The sequence below is a fragment of the Gymnoscopelus braueri genome, assembly GCF_963280865.1.
Source record: "Gymnoscopelus braueri genome assembly, chromosome: 7".
NCBI classification, from domain to species: Eukaryota; Metazoa; Chordata; class Actinopteri; order Myctophiformes; family Myctophidae; genus Gymnoscopelus; species Gymnoscopelus braueri.
Genome location: NC_137608.1, coordinates 46,383,746 through 46,404,863, shown reverse-complemented (window position 1 = coordinate 46,404,863; position 21,118 = coordinate 46,383,746). Strand labels below are relative to the sequence as shown.

The 21,118-nt window shown below is 42.0% G+C and overlaps 1 protein-coding gene across 1 annotated transcript in view; it reads left to right on the top strand.

Annotated features, from left to right (window-relative positions):
* Positions 1 to 14,999: 14,999 nt before the first annotated feature.
* Positions 15,000 to 21,118, top strand: part of jak2b (Janus kinase 2b) — a 28,735-nt gene continuing 22,616 nt past the window's right edge. The window contains exons 1-4 of the mRNA XM_080433852.1: positions 15,000 to 15,269; positions 18,030 to 18,272; positions 19,410 to 19,533; positions 19,643 to 19,760. Coding sequence (XP_080289978.1) covers positions 18,044 to 18,272; positions 19,410 to 19,533; positions 19,643 to 19,760 — 471 coding nt within the window. The 5' untranslated portion in view covers positions 15,000 to 15,269; positions 18,030 to 18,043. The remainder of the gene's footprint in view (positions 15,270 to 18,029; positions 18,273 to 19,409; positions 19,534 to 19,642; positions 19,761 to 21,118) is intronic.

Below are 21,118 nucleotides of genomic sequence, written 5' to 3'. Positions count from 1 at the left end.
TTAATACTTTGTTAATCATAAATGTTGACGGGCAGAAAGTGTCTATTCTAACTCCTCCGTGGCACTTATAGTTTCCTTTGGTGGAAACTATAAGTGCTGTGAAGACAGGAAGGCTAGTCTGCAGTCTCATGGAGGGATAATGATTCTCCTTTGACTTGTACAATACTCAGGCAAATTATATAACCTAAAATATATATATATATAAATAAAAAAACATTTACAGAGTGATATTCTGCACAGATATGAATACAGGTGTGTATTGAGATTTTGACTTCCCTTTGGTGTGCTTTATTGGGCTCAAAAGGTTTGGAAACTTCTCAAACCTTTTCATGTCAAGGACCCCCAAATTGATATGTATTTGGCCACAGACCCCCATCTGAAAATGTGCTTTGCGAAGATTTGTTTGGTCATTTTTCTGTCTCTGTGTCCACAATAAAATTTGCATCAGCAGCTACAGGTGTGCGGCTATACTCTTTTATTATTTAATAAAATAGAAAGGTACCATGGACAGAGAGAGACAGACACACACACACACACAGATCTGGACTGGAGGGGCGTGAGAGAGGGAGAGAGATCGGTTTGAAATGTCTTTGATGTGAGGATATCTTGTGATGTCAGTCATTAGACCTCAACATTACTTCATATTCTTGTTAACACAACAGACCACATAATGCAGCTTTGAGCTTACATCTGAACTTTTTTTTTTTATTTAAAGGCAGTAACTTTTTTTTACATCATTCAGCCCTGGCCATCCAGTTTCATTTCAGTAGATCAGATGCCTAATGATGGTGGGTGATGTGTATGTAATAATATCCCTTCATTAACGTGGCTCATCAACTTATAATTTAGATCAAGATCAGCTGTGATAGAGCTGACCTGTTGTATAAAAACGAGCAAAGAAAGACATCTTGGAGAGAGAGAGAAAGAGACAGAGAGACAGAGAGACAGAGAAACAGAGAGACAGAGAGACAGAGAGACAGAGCGACAGAGAGACAGAGATAGGAAATGTTCTTTTTTGTTGTTGCTGTTGTTTTGTGGACCACAACAGTACAGTACCTGCACACAGCTCACACTGTGGGCATTGGACTGTGATATTGTTGGTGTTGGAATAAACAAGCACAACATGCACAAGTACTCCGGGCAGAATAGACGCTTTGCGGCTTCTCGCGCTGCTGGCATTTGTAGCGTTGCATAAATACTCAGCACTCCCATTGAAAACGATTCAAAACATGCACTGGCCGCTGTAAAACAGACTGGACACAGCCCCTTCGTCTTGTTATAGCACAATGCAACTAGGAAGAAATGACTATGTTTGGCCCCACTCATTGTTTTTCTGACTATCAACTATCAGTAAGTTTTGTGTGTGTGTGTGTGTGTGTGTGTGTGTGTGTGAGTGCGTGCGTGCGTGCGTGCGTGCGTGCGTGCGTGCGTGCGTGCGTGCGTGCGTGCGTGCGTGCGTGCGCGCGCGTGTGTGTGTGTGTGTAAACTGTTCATTCCTCTTATGCACCGTGGTCAAATATTATCAATATCGGGAATGTAGATGTGTTCAAGAGACACCAGCTCATCATTTCTATGATATCATGACATCCCTATTCTTCCAGGATGTATTAGTCTTCTACTAGTCAGCCTCTCAATGCATGTATAATTATGCTCATTTGAATCATATGACTAATGTGAAACCCTATATAGCTAACATCAGAGCACCTCTCAGTCTGAACATCTAATGAGAATACTGTTAATTGCTATTATTTCAGCTCTCCACCACATTAGCAAAATGCTGGCTGCAGGCTGACAAGAGTATAGTGGCGAGGCCCCCTCAGAGATGTAGCGACCACTAAGTACTTAATACCAGGAAGAGGTTTATTGCACAGGAAACATGGTCTGTTGGCACATCACACCACGTATTGTTGTTCTCACACATCTCAATGTACACACTAAAGTAAATACATCTTTGAAACACAATGATTCTAGCCTGGAAACCAGACAAATCTGCCATTGCAAAAAAAGATTGATGGTCTCCCAGTGAGCCATAGTCGTCTATTAGACCTCCGTCTAAAACTAGGTTATAATTGGTCTAAAAGTGAAAGTTTTTTCAACGTCTATTCTTAGCCTAGACGTTGATTAGCTGTTTTTTAAGCGTCTATATTTAGACCGTCTATATTATAGACGTCATTTCAACGGCTATGATATAGACGGTCTATATATAGACGCTTAAAAAACAGCTAATCAACGTCTAGGCTAAGAATAGACGTTGAAAAAACTTTCACTTTTAGACCAATTATAACCCGGTTTTAGCCTAGACCTTAGACGTTTTTTAAACGTCTAATAGCCCGAAAAATGCTCAGTGGGCTGGCACTACAGAGATTCTAGACTAATATCTACACAGTGATATTTGTCTGGCCATGCCAGGCTACAATGATTCAACACCATGAATAGTAGTAACTTTATTGCAACTTTTTGATAATATAAGAAATATAATAAAGATAGTAAATAAAGATAATAAGTAAAATAGAATGGAATACAATGTGTACAATTAATTTTATTCATAAAGCCTGTTAAAAATGTAAAGCTATTTTGGATGCAAATGGAATTATTATAAAAGTGGCGTTATAAAGCATTATGACACAAATGAAATGAGGTCAGATGAAACGATTCAGCAAGCTAAACAAGTGAGAGACACACCATAAAATGGTGTGTCTCTTTCCACAACTTGACATGATGTCAAGAGTAGGTCTATCTTCTGGTCATGTGGATGATGGTTAAGGTGAGGAGGCTGCAGAGCACAACTCCAGTTCTGGCTATAGAGAGAAACACCAGGCTCCTCATCTGGTTATGGCAGTCATCTTCCTCAACGCCCAGCATGGTTCCATTTCCATACAATATCTCCCCACATGAGGCCACAGCACAGTAGTAGGCCTAAGTAACAGAATCAGAGAGACTCAGGTTTCTCTTCAACAGGTGATAGATACAGCTGTCTGTGTGTTGGAGATTCCGTATCAAAGCCAATTACCATTCCTGTCTCCATGAGTGTCTATGGCACCAGGTTGAGATTCTGAACCAGTAGACACTGTGTTCTCCATCACAGATCTCAGTGTGGACGGTACAGTTCAGAGTCACAGAGTCTCCTGGTTGGACTGACTCAGACACCGGCTGATGGACGATAGCGCTAACGTTGGACCCTGAACCATTTATGCTGAGAAAAGCTCCCTCTGCGAGCGCTGGAAGATAGGATTCACTGCGTACACAGTAAATACCTGAGTCTGAAAGATGCAAATCTGAGATCTGCAAGTGATTTGTCCCATTTTCTGCAGTGTGCAGTGAGAAACGTGGATTGTCCTTGAAATCATCATGCAGAGTGCCCTTTTGATCGAAATTATACAAGGTAGACACAAGCTGTGGTTTCTGTCCCAGCAGTTGCTTGTACCAAATAAAGAGAACCGAATCAGTCTTGTAGAAGCATCGCAAAGTGTCCCCAACGGTAGCTGATATAAGGCCACTATCTTGATGGAAGGCTGAGACTTACTTCAGATGAATTGCTGTGACAAAAAGAGGCCAATTTCAAATGTATCAATCAATTCATATGTTGTCTTATGGAATATACTGTGTTGGAAATGTCTTATTATAAAATAAATGAAAACACATGAACTGAACTGTGTACAGAAGGTAATGATCATACAGTTTTAAACACATTAGGCTGTTTAAAAAGTCACAACTTACCGATTCTCCCAAAGAATAGAAATGCAAGACACAGTGTGAACTTCAGAGTTGTCATCTTGTTCAAATGTCTGCATTTAGTCGACCAGGTCGACTTTGATTGGCACTGCATGAAAAGAGTCAAATAAGGTTGAGTATATAGCAGTATATCCTGCAGGTCAATTCACATGAAGTGAACAGATCATGGTTAGACAGAGAGAGAGAGAGAGAGATAGAGAGAGAGAGAGCTCACATACTAAAGTGCAGATTACTCTCTCTCTCTCTCTCTCTCTCTCTCTCTCTCTCTCTCTCTCTCTCTCTCTCTCTAACAATTACTACAATGACAAAAATGTAATAAATTAACTTTTAAAAGCTACAAGCTCACAACACGTTGTGAGCTTGTAGATCGGCTATTTTCACAGTTTTTGAAATAGGCCGTAAGTGGTTCATTCATAATGTATTTTCTCTTTTGGGTCTGGAGTGAATACATTTGGGAAACACTGCTTAGTACTTACGTCCAACCTTTTCAGCTGAACGAACTCCTCTCAGACTATGCATTCAACACTTTAGGTGTGATCGAGTTTCATAACAAAACAACACATCCCAAAGTGATGCTATGGAAGAAACTTAGACTCCCTTACAGCTCACAAACATCTTTAAAACAACTTTTCTTTCTCCAGTGAAAAATATAGAACATCTCATACCATGGGTCTCACACTTGTCATGTCCTCACAAACCCCGAATTGACTTTTCCTTAGGCCATGGACCCCCATTTAATATTATTCTAGTAGAGACTCTGATATTAAATTATGCTTTTGTTTAAATTGTATTCTCTAAATGTACATGAGAAATTGTTTACTAGCATTGAAACATAGCCACATTGTTAGAATAGTCACTCAGATGTTTTTAATGAATTGAAAGTAAATGTAATTATATTGAAATAATCTTTAACTAACTACTCCAGGCCCCTGGAATCCTCTCAAATATACCCCTGGGTGTTCCCAGGTCAGGACCCCCACTGTCTTATACAACAAATTGGATAGTATCTTATTTCATACATTCATCTTTTCACAGTTACTTTGTGTAACTGTTACTACTGTGTGTATTTTGTCAGTAAGTGTTTCCTGTGATGTAATGTTTACTCTGTGTGCATTTGTGTAACACATCAGGTACACAGTGGGTACCTAGTTGCTCACATTAACTTGGCATGCCTGCCTGCCTGCTTGTGTTTACTCAATTGCTGGCTTGTGTTAATATATCACCCTCCCTCCTACCCACTTCACCACTCACTCACTCACTCACTCACTCACTCACTCACTCACTCACTCACTCACTCGACCCACCCACCCACCCACTCACTCACTCACTCACTCACTCACTCACTCACTCACTCACTCACTCACTCCCCCCCCCCCACCCCCCTTTGCCCCTCTCTCCATAACTATAAGTGCTTTCTGGCCTCTGTGAGTAACTGGATTTAGTATTGTCTGTTTCATGGCTAACTTGCATTACATCTAACACCTGTTCACTACCAGCCGTGAATGAGGTTTACTTGAACCTTTGGCGCCAGTGAGTGAAACAATGCACGTCTCGTAGGGCAGCTGATCCGTCAAGTCTAGCAAGTTATCTCCGGCGGCACCTGCAGCATGTAATGAGTTCATGAAAGCTGTCCCACAGCGTGCTTCGGTCTTCTTCCAATGACAACACTGCCGCAAGACGGTAACAAGCATAAAGTGTTGGAAGGTTATACAGTCAGAAGAGCTGCTTGGATTTCAGGGCTCAAGAACCTGCTCAAGGGACGTTTCCCTGGACGCAACTCTATAGGCTCTGCTGTCCCTCCTGCCCACTGGTGCCCGATGCAGCTCTATTGGCTCTGCTGTCCCTGACCACTGGGGGCCCTGGACGTATGCACTATATGACCCTTAACAACTAACTTCATGTTTGATATCTCTACGGGGGCCTTAGAACTAATTAAATGCTCAGGGACCGTTTTATCTAAAATCATGCATAGCCACACATAATGTATTGATATTATTGAAATCTTCATATTTAGAAGCAAACCTGAGGCTTTTTGGGGCCACTGGTGGTCTGGGGACCAGGGTATTTGGCTTGTAAACCAGGCATGCGTGCATGCGTGCATGCGTGCGTTCGTACGTGTGTGTGCGTGCATGCGTGTTGTGTATGTGTGCGTGCGTGCGTGAGTGCGTGCGTGCTCCACAGAAACCTTAGTCTGCATAAGCACTTTCAAACACAGCTGTTATTTCCATAATTGTGCTGCAGGGAGAGCGATAATAAAGTTTAATATCTGCTAAATGATAAGCTGGCTGCTGGACGGCAGTCATAGACTTCAGTCTTTCAAAGTACATCCAACTACCCAGTGTTTCTCATGAGTCTCTGAAGGTATTTTAAGGACTCAGGGAAGAAAATGGCACAGTGTGTGTGTGTGTGTGTGTGTGTGTGTGTGTGTGTGTGTGTGTGTGTGTGTGTGTGTGTGTGTGTGTGTGTGTGTGTGTGTGTGTGTGTGTGTGTGTGTGTGTGTGTGTGTGTGTGGAGACGCAGGTGGTGAGTTGCAGGCTCCCAAGGCCTGGGGGACATTGCTCAAATCACCAGAGACCAAAAGAAGAACATTCTTTACCTCTGTTCTCTCTGTCTGTCTCTCTGTCTCTCTCTCTCTCTCTCTCTCTCTCTCTCTCTCTCTCTCTCTCTCTCTCTCTCTCTCTCACTCTCTCTCTCTCACTCTCTCTCTCTCTGTGTGTCTTCACCCTTCTCTCATTTACTCATTTCTCTTTCTTCCTCTGTCCATTTCTTTCCCTTTTACCCTCCAGCTCTCCTTCTCCTTCCAGGTTTTTCTTCTTTTTCCCTCTTTCTTGTTTTTTTCTTTTTTCATTCCACACAAACTGTGTGCAAGTAGCTCCCCCTAGTGGCAAAAACTGATATACAGGTTAAGGTTTTGTTTAAGGAAAGAAAAGGAAAAATATTTTTTAAGGATGCACATTAGGAGACCATCAATTTTGATTGTGTAATGGAATGACCCCAAAAAGATCAAATCATGTGAACCACATGGGAACAGCAAGGCATTGTGGATCTCAGACCTCATGAGGCCTGTGAAGTCAGTCATCTATGAATAAACTTAAACTCTAAAGATAAACTTAAAAATCTCGAAAGCGTTCGCGGCCCATCCATCTGACCACTTAACACGGCAGCCTTTCAGCATTTTCAGAGCATGTTTATTTGAATGATCGATTGATTGTGTTCCTGCTTGGATCTGTTGAAGTAGAGTAGTATACTTTTAGTTCCTATCCGTCGCTGGTCTATGACATATCTGACGTATGTATGACTCCACATTGGGTAAGGTTTCAGCCTAATCAGAGTCCCTTTTCCATTAGTCAAGACACATTCAAGTATAAGTGAAAGTGGAGGTACTTCTGTGGCCTATAGTGCGTAGCAAAAAATACTGAAGGGGGCGTCAACAAGTGTCATTTGGAGCGGCGGACATCTTGGTGGGGGATAAACAGGTTGACTTAACATTGACCCCCACCAGTATGTCTGCAGCTACTATGCCACGCCCCCCCCGTGGTGACGACACGTTGCCAAGCACTATTGGTAGTGTGCATACACATTTTGGCACTGATTGGTCCAGTGGTCGTTTGCAAGATTAGATACACACACATGCACACGAGCACATGCTCGCGCTTGCGTGCGCACACACACACACACACACACACACACACACACACACACACACACACACACACACACACACACACACACCTCAGCACCACCAATGCTCTATAAACAGTCCCAACCAGTCCATGGATTTGAACCAGCAAACGTCTAATCAAAAGAAAGTGATGAGGATGTTTTCTGATATGGGCTATATGTCACAGTAGTTTTAACATTATATTACAAGCGTTGCAAATCTTTTTGCCCCCAAATTTATGTTACCATTGATTGATTATTTTTTCATTATCGATTATGTCGATTAGTTCAACAAACTGTTGCCCCCCTACTGTCATTTACTTACTTCCCTCCATTGTCTTCATGTGTTCTCTCTCCCATCGTGTTCCAAGTGTTCCTCCTTCTCTCACAACCTCCCTCTGTCTCTCGGCAGTGTGTGTGTGTGTGTGTGTGTGTGTGTGTGTGTGTGTGTGTGTGTGTGTGTGTGTGTGTGCGTGCGTGCGTGCGTGCGTGCGTGCGTGCGTGCGTGCGTGCGTGTGCGTCACCTGAAAACCCCAGGTCATCTCAGGTGTTTTCATTCAGTCCGAAAGTGTGTGTGTGCACGCTCGTGCGTACGTGCGTGTGTGTGCGTGTGTTTGATATGACACAGTGAAGTGTTACATAAATGGCCAATGACTCCCCAGGCACCTCATCCATCTAAGGCTGTGTGTGTGTGTGTGTGTGTGTGTGTGTGTGTGTGTGTGTGTGTGTGTGTGTGTGTGTGTGTGTGTGTGTGTGTGTGTGTGTGTGTGTGTGTGTGTGTGTGTGTGTGTGTATGCGTGTGCGTGTGCGTGTGTGTCGCACACGTAAGTGCATGTACTGATGTGTGTGTTCATGTGTGAGCCAAGAAAACATCACCTGAAGGCCCCCAGGTCCTGTCTACCACATACAGGTGTGTGTCTCAGGTGTGTGTCCATGGGATGCACCAAGGGATGTTTGTTTCCAGGCCAACTGTTGCCATCGCCAACCGCAGGCCTGGAACATTCTCTTTGTTTATTTCTATTTTGAGTGACACAGCCTCTGTCTGTCTGTCTGTCTGTCTGTCTGTCTGTCTGTCTGTCTGTCTGTCTGTCTGTCTGTCTGTCGGTCGGTCTATGGTGAATTCACGTAGTCGACATAAAAATCCATGTCCACTGTCTCACTACTGCATCAGTAGGTGTAGTGGGTGTCTTGTCTTCATGGTCAACACTGTCACATCCGTCGCCAACTTCGGAAGTCCCATAGGACCATTGGATCAGCGCTTCTGGTTTTCCAACTGCAGTGGTGGAGCAGCGCTTCGTGACTGTATAGTCCAACACGGGAGTGGCAGCCCTTGTGACACTGCTCACATAGATGGCAGGTCTTTCAGACTGGTTGCTAGTGCTTCTGTGGGCTCTCTTCTCATCCCACTGAAGCAGCAGGTGTTCTTCAAACCTTCTGAGTTTCAAGCCTCCAGGTGTCTCTGTTTTTTGCTGATGTGATTGTGTCGATGTTTGTGGCTTTTTGGTCTTGCATAGGTCTTTGTATCGTATAGCTGTGGCCTCTTCCCCGCAGCGAGCTCTCCAAAGAGGAGGTCTTTTGGGATTCTGCCATCCTCCATAAGGCACACATGACCCAGCCAGCGAAGACGTCTCTGTTAAGGAGTGCGTACATTTTTGCACATATAAATGGGATAAATATGCGTTCATTTGAATGAATTTAATCTCAAAGACAAAAATTACAATGTTAGTTAATGAGTATCTACTCAGAGCACTCTATGACGTTGAAACCAGAGCACTCTGAAATCAGAGACGATTCTCAGAGCATATTTAGGAACACACCCATAGTAGAATACTGAGTGACTTTGGACATATCCAATTGTCCACCAGTCTCCGGCCACTCCCAAGTTGTCCCAGCTACACACCTGTTCCCACTCATCAGCCATGCACTTCTCTGTCCTGCCTGTTACTGTCAAGGACCCCCAAATTGATATAAGTATATTTTTTGCCACAGACCCATCTGAAAGGATTTTGTGCAAGGGCCCCCCCCAAAAGAGAGGATTTGTGTTGTAAGACATTTTCTACAATATTCCACATTTATTTCCAAATGTTTTGAAAACAACAGATCTACAAGCTCACTGTGTGTTGCATGATACATTATGAGCTTGTAGATCAGCTATTTTGTTTATAGCGTAAGTACAAAATAGGGTTAAAGTGGTTTCACTGATTTGTATGCTACTGTATACTCAATCTGGGAACCCATAGCCAAATGAGAAGGAAAAACAGCGCCCTCTGCTGTTTGTAATCTGTTCTTGAGAGATTACTGTATACTACCTAATTTAGCTGGGGACCCCCTGGAACCTCTTCAAGGAACCCTGGGGTATCCAGAACCTACTTTGAGAACCATTGGCCTATAAGACTGAATGTTGAGTGAATGTTTCTGTTTGTTCTTTGTTCTTTGTTCTAGTCTTGGCTCCGTAGATGTTACAATATAAATGTTACAAAGTAGCATTATGTGGATTTCAAGTGTATTCTGAGTTATGCTTTCAGTCAGTCTAGCTTGTTCTTGTGAGTTCTACTTCAATATTGTAACTAGTGCTTTTGGCCTTCTGCTCGTGTGACTTATTGAATATTTGCCAGCTGCATTGGGTGTATTTGCCTGCTTGGACTGCTTTGTGATTTTCTTTTGACCCGTGCATGCCTCACTCTGATGTAGGCCTGTTGTCTTGTTCTTAAATAAACTTGTTCTGCATTTGGGTCCAACTCCTCAGACAGTTTGTAACAGGTTCTGCAATGCATTTCTTTATTCTTTTATACTAACCATTCCCACACAGTTTCACTATTGAAAGCATATCATTGAATTCAAGCATTTATGACTGATTTGTGTGTCTATAGAGAAAGTGAATTTTCCTAGAAGAAGGGGCGACAAATTGGTAGGTTGTTTTTATGGAAAAGAAAGGCTTACTTTTTTTTAAATAATTTTTATCCCACGATATTTGTAACCAATTTTTTACACCCGGTGCCAATTGTCTATGTAATCCTGGGCACTACCTTCCCTCTGCCAACCTAGGGAGGCCAGGGCCGAGCTCATGCCTCCTTCAGTGCATGAGAGCCAACTGACCTTCTTATCACCTGACAGGGGAGAGTTACCCTGGTTGGACGTTGCGCGTGGAAGGAACACGTTATTCCAACCAGTTCCTTTCCCCTCCATCAGGCGCCCCGGCTGGCCAGGGGGAGGCAGTATATTGACCAGGATTACTGCATGTTTTTTGTGAGGGTACCTATACCCTAGGGGACACGGGGAGAATGCAAACTCCACACAGAGAGGCCCTTTCGCCAACCCCACCTAGGGTATGGGCACTGATGACGCAGAGGAGAGAACATGCCCCCAGCGCCCACAGTGTCCCCTGCGAGAAACGAACCCAGGACCTTCTAGCTGTGAGGCGACAGCGCTACCGACTGCGCCACCGTGCCCCCAAGAAAGGCTTACTGAACTAATCCTTGAATACCATTGCCCTAACGGCCAAAATGTATGTTGATTTTAAAACCTTGTCTTTGACTTTTTATAGAGCTTATTGTCTATTAAAAAAATCTGCATCTTCCCTATCTCCGTCTGTTTTTCCAAAATGTTTAATAATAATTGGCTTGAGATGGGCTGGAACTGTATGTAATTCGTATTACTGCGGTGAAAAAGCAATGTGTTTGGCGGTTAACTATTAGCCGTTTTTTTTTGTATGAAGATGTTTTTTGATGCATTGTTTAATGTGCCTTTCTATTGTGACAATTAGTTGGCATGCAGTATGTGTCAGTGACTTTCCCCTCCTGTGTGGATGTTATTGAGGACGCTCCAATTGATTAATCCCCATCCCCTTTATTAACCATTTAAACTACTTGGTCCCCTCCTTTTTTCCCCTGTACACCAAATCACTTTGCCGAAAATAGCTGATGTACACTACACATTCATAACATGATGTGTTGTGAGCTAGATCTGCCATTTTCTGCAACTTTTTGCCTATTGTGACATTCCCAGAATAGGGAAGCTGGGGTTCAAGTGTCAACTGTTGAGATGTACTGTCCCTCAATACCACGAAGACTTGTCGAGCATTATACTTAATACATTATCTATCCATCTTTCACCAAGTATAAAACATTGTTTAATGTGTCCTGTGTTTTTTTTTTTTTAGGGAATTCAATTTAGGTTTCACAGACATAATATATGCATGTACAGTTATATTTATATCCCCTTTTTTTTTTACATTTTTACCCGGCATTGTCTCTGTATATAAAACAAACAGCCACTGAAAAAGAAAAAAGAATATATATATATATAATCATACAGGTACTCACAGACTTGAAATGTAATAAGAAAAATTACTGGGGAGTGTGTACTGTTGATAGAAATAAGTTAAATTTAACAAAAAGATTGAAAGAAAGTTAAAGAGAAAGGGGAAAAAGAGGATAATTTGTGTCCTTTAACTCCCAGGAATGAATGAACAGATAGCCCTACACTGACTAGCATTCCAACAAGCAGTTTCTTGGGATCTCCAGACCTCTGTAGCATAATATGAAAAGAAATTTCAAAAGAACTGCTTTTGTACATTTACAAGAGCAGCTTTCATGTGAGCTTGCATACCAGCTATTTTCGCCATTCGACACCATTGCACAACAAAGTATATACCTACAATGGTGTTGGCAGGCATCGGTACTTCCTCATTACAACATGGTGTACTGATAGAATTGACTCCAAAGATTTGTCTCCAAGAACGTTTTTGAAACAGGTGGTTTCTGGAGTGTGCATGATGGGTTTGAAGTCCTTCCCTGGATTTCCTTTCAACTTGACATCATGCAGCTAATGAAGTGTGGCAGACAGCCATTCACCCACTCAGCAGAGCTGACAATAGCTGGAGCATGTTCTCAGAGTAGGAGGAGGTGGAGAAAAAAACATGGTGATGGAGTACTAGCGTGTGTGGGTCCATGTTTTCTGGCTTAGTGCCATCAAAGCCCATGATAGGAAGATTAAGATAGGAATCTTATAACAATCCCACAATTAATATTATATTAAAGAGGTGGTGCCATGGTTTTGCACTTTTTCTGTTTTTCATGTGTCTATGAGGTTGATAGAACTTCATTAAGCCCCCTGGTGGTGTTTTATGGTGTTTTATGTCTTCTACGACTATTTTGAGTTTCTACCTGGAGGCTGAAACCTTGAGGGTCAAACGTGCCAATAGAAAAACAGCCCTTTAGTGACATAGTAAAAATATACCCTCCCCCTCATTATCATAACACAACAGGTGTGGGCATGAAGAGGAGGAGCGACTATAGGTGGGTGGTGCTAAGGTGGTGGAGGAGGCGCTAAGGTGAGAACCAGGTATACTTAATGAACTGGAGGCGTGTCCACATAAAAACATAATTTTAACCATTTCTGTACACTTTTTTGAAAAAAATACCTGATGATTAAGTTTTAGGGGGGGGGGGGAATCACTGAAAATCACGGCACCCCGTCTTTAACTATTAATATTTAAAATAAAAACACAAGGACTATCAAAGATCACAACACAGTTGGCATAAATGATGGCACTGACTCTATACTACCCTAAGCCGTTCCTCTATTCATCGACTACAACTAGTACAGAATGCCGCAGCCAGAATTCTCACCAACAGAGCACATAACACCGGTGTTGGCTGCACTTCACTGGCTGCCCATGAAGTCCAGAATTGATTTTAAAATCCTTTTAATAACCTATAAAGCATTACATGGGCTGGCCCCACTTTATATCACAGACTTACTGCACTCAAAGCCCAATGTGAGATCTCTACAGATACCTCTGACAAAGGCCTTCTGGAATACCCGCGACCAAACTCAAAGTGGTTGCAGTGGTTGCTCCTACACTGTGGAACGCTCTACCCTTGGCGATAAAAAATGCTGAAGCAGTTGACGGTTTCAAGAACTTGTTCAAAACACATTTGTTTCATAAGCATTTTGTCTTATGAAGTTTTTACCTGACCCACTTGCAGGTCAATGTTTTTGCTTTACTTCTTGTTGTGCTATTGCTCTCATGTGCCTTGTTTTAACTTGTTTTTACTTGATTGTTTATATTGTTGTCCATTGTACAGCACTTTGTAACATTGTTTCGAAAGGTGCTTTATAAATAAAATGTACTTACTTACTACTTACACTAGTTGAGGACACAATGCTCTCTTGTTCAGTATTTTGGCATGAGTGAGTAAACTTGAACCTGTGCTCATTTACTCACAAGTCTGTTCAGACCTGACCTTGTTTCCCTCTCAGTGGTTGGTTATCTTATGTCCTCCATCTCCTTATCAGCTCCTGACAGCATGATGGTAGAACAGACAGAGAAGGCCTGAAAAAATGACCTGGCTGCATGATGTGCATTACTGGGTCGCAGGTCAGGTCAATGCAAGTCTCAAATTGTGGTGGCTTTCGCTCCTAGTGTGAAAGGATGCAAAAATGTAAAACCAGTATGATACATCTTTATCACATGACTTAAGAGATGATGTACCAATTTGTGTGAGTTTGGGACTAAATATGTAGGAGGAGTAGGCTAGCACAACGTGTGTTTTGAAGAAAATGCTAAATCTGAAAGTCTGGTTAAGCATAACTGGATAAATTGTAAGACCTACGGTTCAAATGTTATCGGCCAAAACGTAAAGCGGGCTGGTATAGTGCCACCATAAGACCAGTTTGGGAAGAAAAAATAAACAGATATGTTCCAGACTCACGCATAGACAGACAGACAGAGGCAAAAACATGTATCTCCGGCCCCGGGCATTCAGACTTTGGAATTGGCCTGGCTGCTGTGGGAGAGGCGGTCCTGTTGACAGACAGCTGCTACACTTGGCTGTCACTCAAGAGTTGCATAAATAAAGAGTTGAGGGTGTGTAAAGGAGGGGGGGAAAGTAGTAGTTTTTGTCAATGCAACAGGACAGTGTTTTTCAGTTCAATGATTGCCAATGCCAAGTCAGACAGCTCCTAGAAATAGCATTTTGTGTGTGTGTGTGTGTGTGTGTGTGTGTGTGTGTGTGTGTGTGTGTGTGTGTGTGTGTGTGTAAAGTAACTAAGTACATTTACTCATGTAATGTAATTAAGTACAATTTTGAGGTATTTTTACTTTACTGGAGTATTTCCAATTTTCAGTACTTTCAGTACTTCTACTTCAATACATCTCAGAGGCAACTATTATACTTTTACTCCACTACAATTATTTGACAGCTTTAGTTATTAGTTAGTTATAAACTTACAGATTTTGATTATTAACACAAAACATACATTAATCACTTCAGCCCTATATATATATTTCGTCCATTTGAGCTTGTAGATCTGCTATTTTCAAAAGATTTTTTTTAACATTTTATACATTTGAAAACTTTGAAATGGGACATTCTGCACAATGAGCACTTTCTACTTTTGGTACTTTAAGTACATTTTGATGCCAATACTTTAGTACTTTTACTCAAGTAAATATTTAATTCACTTGTAACAAGTATTTCTACACTGCAGTATTGATACTTTTACTTAAGTAAAACATTTGAGTACTTCTTCCACCACACTCTCTCTCTCTCTCTGTGTGTGTGTGTGTGTCTGGAGCAGAGACAGAGACAGAGGGGGCAGGTCTCTGTGTCACAGGGAGGTGATGTAGCATGTTAGCTAAAGAAGTATATAATAGCATGGAAACAACAACAATGATGACGACGATGATGCACCGAGGAGTTGAACTCAACAACCACTAAGAAGAGCAAGAATAAAGTGATCTGTGGAGATCTACTGGAGGACTTTAACCCGACTGTCTGTCTGTCAGTCTCATCAACAACACACTGGCTGCAGCTGCAGCTCTCTGGCTACTAGCTAGCTAGCTAGCTAGCAGGGGTAGCTAATCGAGCAAAGTAAGTTATGTTGCATCAACGAAGGCATAGTATCACCAGGCTGTGTCTGTCGTCACACACACTCCAGTTAAACCTGACATGGGTCAAGCACAGTGGAAAACGCTGTATTGTGCATTGTCAGTTTTGCTGGGTGTGTCTGTGTGGGGATAATATTTTTAGGCTGTAAGCTAAAAAGGGAAGCTGTAGTAGCCTCAGGACGAAGATTCGAAGGATTCGTCACTTACGTCACAACCATGCGTCATCATCTGTTGGAAGTTGCTGTAGATTCGTGGAGCAAAATACTATGGAAATGCTTTTATGTGTACCACATTCAGTGGTGGAAAAAGTACTACATTTTTTAACTTAAGTATACAAGTATCAATAAATAATGCACTGTAGAAACACGCTGTTACAAGTAAAAGTCTGGAATAAAAAAATTACTTGAGTAAATGTATTGGCAAATGTACTTAAAGTACCTAAAGTAGAAAGTACTCATTATGCAGAATGTCCTATTTCAGTGTTCAAAATGTATACAAATCTTTTGAAAATAGCAGATCTACAAGATATGGCATTTTCAAATAAGCAAAGTATATAGGGATAAAGTGGTTAATTTATGTTTTGTAGTAATGACAATCTACAAAGTAACTAGTAACTAAAGTTTTCAAATAATCGAATTTACCACTGAATTTACAGTATAATGGCCGTTTTGCTCAATGCAAATGACTTATTTTGAACATATGCTTGTTTACATATACATTTACAAGCTACCTACTTCTGGTTGTTTGTGACGTCACGGACTTATCCTTGGTGTTTTTATCCTTAGGCTACAGTCAGACAGTTGTTGTGACAAGGCCTGGTTAAGTTTGGTTCTATCTGGACAAGTTGCTGTTGTCAGTCTGTGGGAATAACGATATCCAGTCTAAATGCAAATGTTGTATGCTTGCAGCGTGACACAACAGAGAGACTGACCTTTGCAGACTCACTGCTAATCTTAACACAGTGTGCAAACTGTGTGTGTTGTTTTAAAAGTATGTGCCTAAAGCTGTCTAGCCCCTTTTTTAAACTCAGTGACTTCTCACAGTTTTGTCATATTTTAAAAGTATGTGCCTAAAGCTGTCTAGACCCTTTTAAACTCAGTGACTTCTCACAGTTTTGTCATATTTTAAAAGTATGTGCCTAAAGCTGTCTAGACCCTTTTAAACTCAGTGACTTCTCACAGTTTTGTCATATTTTAAAAGTATGTGCCTAAAGCTGTCTAGACCCTTTTTAAACTCAGTGACTTCTTACAGTTTTGTCAAAATGAAATAGCCCAGTACATTGAGGTCCATGCAAAACCATCTAGACAATAGCATCTCTTTTCTTTATCCTCCTGAAGTGCAAGTGGAAAATAATTCACTGAAATACTCATCTCTCCATTTCTTTGACTTCAGCTTCTATTAAAAATATTTGATTTCAGTAAATAAAGACATAGGCTATAATTACTAAACATGAAGGTAAAATGGTGGACGATTTGAGGATTAAAATGTGACAATTTTGTTAGACTCAAATTTCACTGTTATGGAGGTGAATGTATATATCTGTGGCTGTGCTGGTTGGTGCACAGACATTAAGATACACATTTTACATTTTAAATACAAACCGTGGTCCTAATTTAAATTTATCTCACCTCCCAGTCTAAATATTGGAAATTTGGAATGCTACTTTGATTTGAGGGACATTATGCTACAGTGCATGCTGAGGTTTTGCCAGTGTGTGTTTTTATTTTAAGTTAAATCCAGCCAGCACCAGATTTATATAACAAGGACTCTCAAGTTTTCCCTTTGACATCTATAGTTTTTATTAGGCTGAATTCAGCTTGCTGGTATGGATAGATTGGTCAAATGTGGAGTGAGCAATAACAATTCTGAAATGGTTTTAATGAGTTAAGTATGTTTACCAGTGTGCAAGGAACCTGGCAAACCTTGGCATGTATGTTGTTGACGTGACATCCCTTCACTTATAAAGAAAACAACTGTGCAAAACAAGGGTAGAGAAACTAGTGCTGGTTGCCCTTGATTGCTCTCAGACTGTACTGAGTACAGCTCGGTGCAAGTAGTCTGATTTGGGAATTACATTTCCAATTGTTATAGTATGTAGACAGCGATCCCCTCTGTGCTGCAGCTTTTTTTTTAATGCCGTTTGTTTACCTACTCAGTGATAATAGATGATCACAACATTAAATTAATTGGGACTAGACATCGCTCTGTAATGCGCTCCGTCCTACAGTAGACGTGCTTGGGTTTGTCGGCACAAGCCAGCAACCTTATGCTTAATTCATACTTTGTTGCGCGGTGCGACACGTTGTGAGCTGCTAGATCATTGGTTCTCAAAGTGGGGTCCGGGGACCCCCAGGGGTCCTTGGGGGGGTTCCAGGGGGTCCCCAGCAAAAGTAAGACATAGTAAGTTGACATAGCATCACAATCATTTTAACCCCTTTATCCATTTATATGTTGGCTATTAAAAAATAACAGATCTACAAGCTCGAGCTTGTACATCTGCTATTATTGAAAATATTTGAAGAATATCGTTAAAAAAAATGTCAAACATAAATCTTCTCTTCTGGGGGTCCCTGGCACAAATATTTTCAGATAGGGGGTCAGCGGCCAAATGCATATCAATTTGGGGGTCCTTTGAGAACCACTGTTATAGATGGTCTATTTTCGACGCGTGACTCCAGTGCTCCAAAGTATACTGTAAGTCAGGCTTAATTCCTGCTCTTTTTTTTGTTTGAATTGCACGAAGGTCCGACGTCGCCGATGGCCTGTATCCCGGCCATGGACACAGAAGAAACTCCCACGTGCCCGCCGGTGCACCAGAACGGAACTGCCCACCACCAGGAGCCTCAGGGGCCCAAGCCGGCCCCGCCCGTCCTGAGGGTTCATCTCTACCACAGCAGCCAGGGAGGGGCTGAGCGTAGCCCCCTCAGCTACACACCCGGGGACTACGTGGCTGAGCAGCTGTGCATAGACGCAGCCAAACAGTGCAGTGAGTAGTGGATCTGCAACCCCATTCATCTGCGCTGTTTGGGACACACAGGTCCCAAGATAAGGTTATCAAGAGGCCGCAGTTAGACCTGTCAGGGAAGCGCGTTGGCTTGTTTATTGCAAAAGCTAGCCCGCCTTCACACTTTATTTCCCTCTGTCTACCTTTATTTACTCTTGTTATTTATAAGCAAAAAAATAGGTTAGCTCTGCTTGGGATGGTGGATTTTGCAAGAGCCACACTTCAGTGGTCAATGGAAGTATAATGCTGCTATTTACAGGACTAGCCTGCATGTTGTTGTGATGGCATGTTGGGTGTTTGATGATAAACAGAACACGACTGACATTTGAGCGAAATCTTTATTGACCTTTTGCTCAACTAAAAACAAATGTCGAACACGGCATTGTTCCCATGGCATTGTCTGTTGTTTGCTCCTCTTGGGGTTGTCCTAAATTCTGATGTCAAATCCGAATGCTTGCCTGTAGGAGCAGGGAACAGTAGAGGCACCAACTTAATGAGTGAGCCTCAATATGAGGACATTTTAAAGGTGGGGTTCCCTGAGTATCATATAAAAGCTAAATTACTACTACTGTGTTAATAATGTGATAGATTGTGTGATATTATTATTTAGCCCCGCAAGCAGCAGGGCTCTAAGGATGCTGAGAGGCTAGTGAGAGGCTCTAAGGATGCTGAGAGGCTAGTGAGAGGCTCTAAGGATGCTGAGAGTCTAGTGAGAGGCTCTGTGGATGTTGAGAGGCTAGTGAGAGGCTCTATGGATGTTGAGATCATATTTTCAGCGAGTGACATTAATCAGGCTTCAGTGTCCAGACTGAGAAATCGGCTTTGAATCGCATTTCAATGTGGTTCAAATATCAGATTTTTTCCTCTGTGATCTCTCTGATTCCAGTCTGGATAGGCCAAAAATCTGATTTGGGCTGCCAGTCTGAACATAGCCTCAGACACTGAGTCTTGCTCAGAATTACAGAGCTTGCTACTGTATGTACTGTATCCGCAGGTTTCATTGAGACATACATACTGTATGGCATACATTATTTTCCAGTGTTTATCAATATTGGCTAGGTGTCACACAACGCAGCTTGAATACATTTCCATTTCCCGTCTCTGTGTTGTCTGTCTCAGGTGTGTCACCTCTCTACTACAGCCTTTTCGGCCTTTTCCGAGAACAAGATGGCCTTTGGTTCTCACCCAACCACATCTTCCAGCTTGACGAAACGGCCTCGGAGGACGTGTTCTTTAGAATACGGTAGCATACTTTGCATTCCACTCACTTTGTTTGTTGTGTGTTTTCCCCCCTAAAGATGTGTGTTATTTTGAATCCCGAGTGAACGTGTGATTGTCACTCCACATGACAGGTATTACTTCCCTGGCTGGTACAGCAGTGGGACATCCAGGGCCTATCGATACGGAGTCACCAAGGGGCAGGAGAGCCCCGTCCTGGATGACTACGTCATGACATACCTCTTCTCTCAGGTAAAAACTCGAGCATATACAGTGAGTGTTTATGAATAACTATAACAAACTAAAACGAAAATTTTTGGCTTTTTTTGGACATTGATATCCCCATGCATCAGCTGAAGTGCTTGATATAGTTTGTTGTGCGCTGTCGCACACTGAAAATACCCATATCTACAAGCTCCAAATCATTTATGTCAGTGGTTTTCAACCTTTTTCATGCCAGGGACCCCTAAATTGTAAAATATACATTTGGCCGCGGACCACCATCTGAAAATGTTTTGTGCCAGGGACCCCCCAGAAGCAAAGATTTGAGTTAAAAATGTTATTTTTGAAAAATTCATATATTCAAAGATTTGCACATATTTTCAAGATTTTTCAAAAATAGCAGATATACAAGCTCATAGCGCGGCACCCGGTGCCGCGCTATGAGCTTGTATATCTGATATTTTTGAATAGCCAAAGCTAAGTGGTTAAAATGATTCTGAAGCTATGTTAGTTAACTAATTTAGCTGGGGACCCCCTGGTAGCCCCCCAAGGACCACTGGTGGTCCCCGGACCACTGGTTGAAAACCACTGATTTATGTGGAGGTGGAGGCCTGTAGGATATCAGCCAGAAAATGGTTGCTTTTTTTAATGGATATCAGGATATCATCTTTCTGTACCCTTCCAGTACTCTGTCCAGAAGCTCCCTTGTAGATCACGATTAGACATCTAAAAACGAACCCCTCGTACAGGCCTGGCAGTATTGATTGCATATTGCCACTTGTGTTGTGGCGTCACACTGCAGCTTCAGTAAGAGCACTGGCCAGGCACTTTGATAAGGGCCCTGTATTTAGAGCGCTACCGTACCTACATCCCAGTGAATTTCCACACTGACTTGAGAGCCGACATAAACAGTGTTATATTTGATCGCCACTAGTGAGGAGGCGTTTTGTCTCCTTGACGCCAAGCTGGCTTGATCAGGCCTCATCTAGATGGCGAAAGTTAGGGCATCTAGACAGCAGTGTGATAGGTTTAAAAACAAATTTGAACTTCCTGCTGTGCCGCATTCCCCATTTGACCTTTTCTGTACAATGAAGCCTTTTGACAGAACCAGCGCCATGTCAATGTTCCACTGTTCTGCCACTTTAGTTGCATATGGTATTTATAATAAACTCCAGGCTCCCTAGCAAACTGAGAAGTGTGACCTGAGATGAGTTGTATCTACTGGCACTGAAATGTTCTGTTCTGGACTAAATTTGGAAAAAAGAATGTCATTGACTGCCTATAAGCAGGCCACAGAGGTACATTTCATGTCATGGGGTTTTTGTAATTGGCATTGCTATAACATTTGATTGAAGAGCTATACATATTGTGTGAGCATTGTGTGCTCA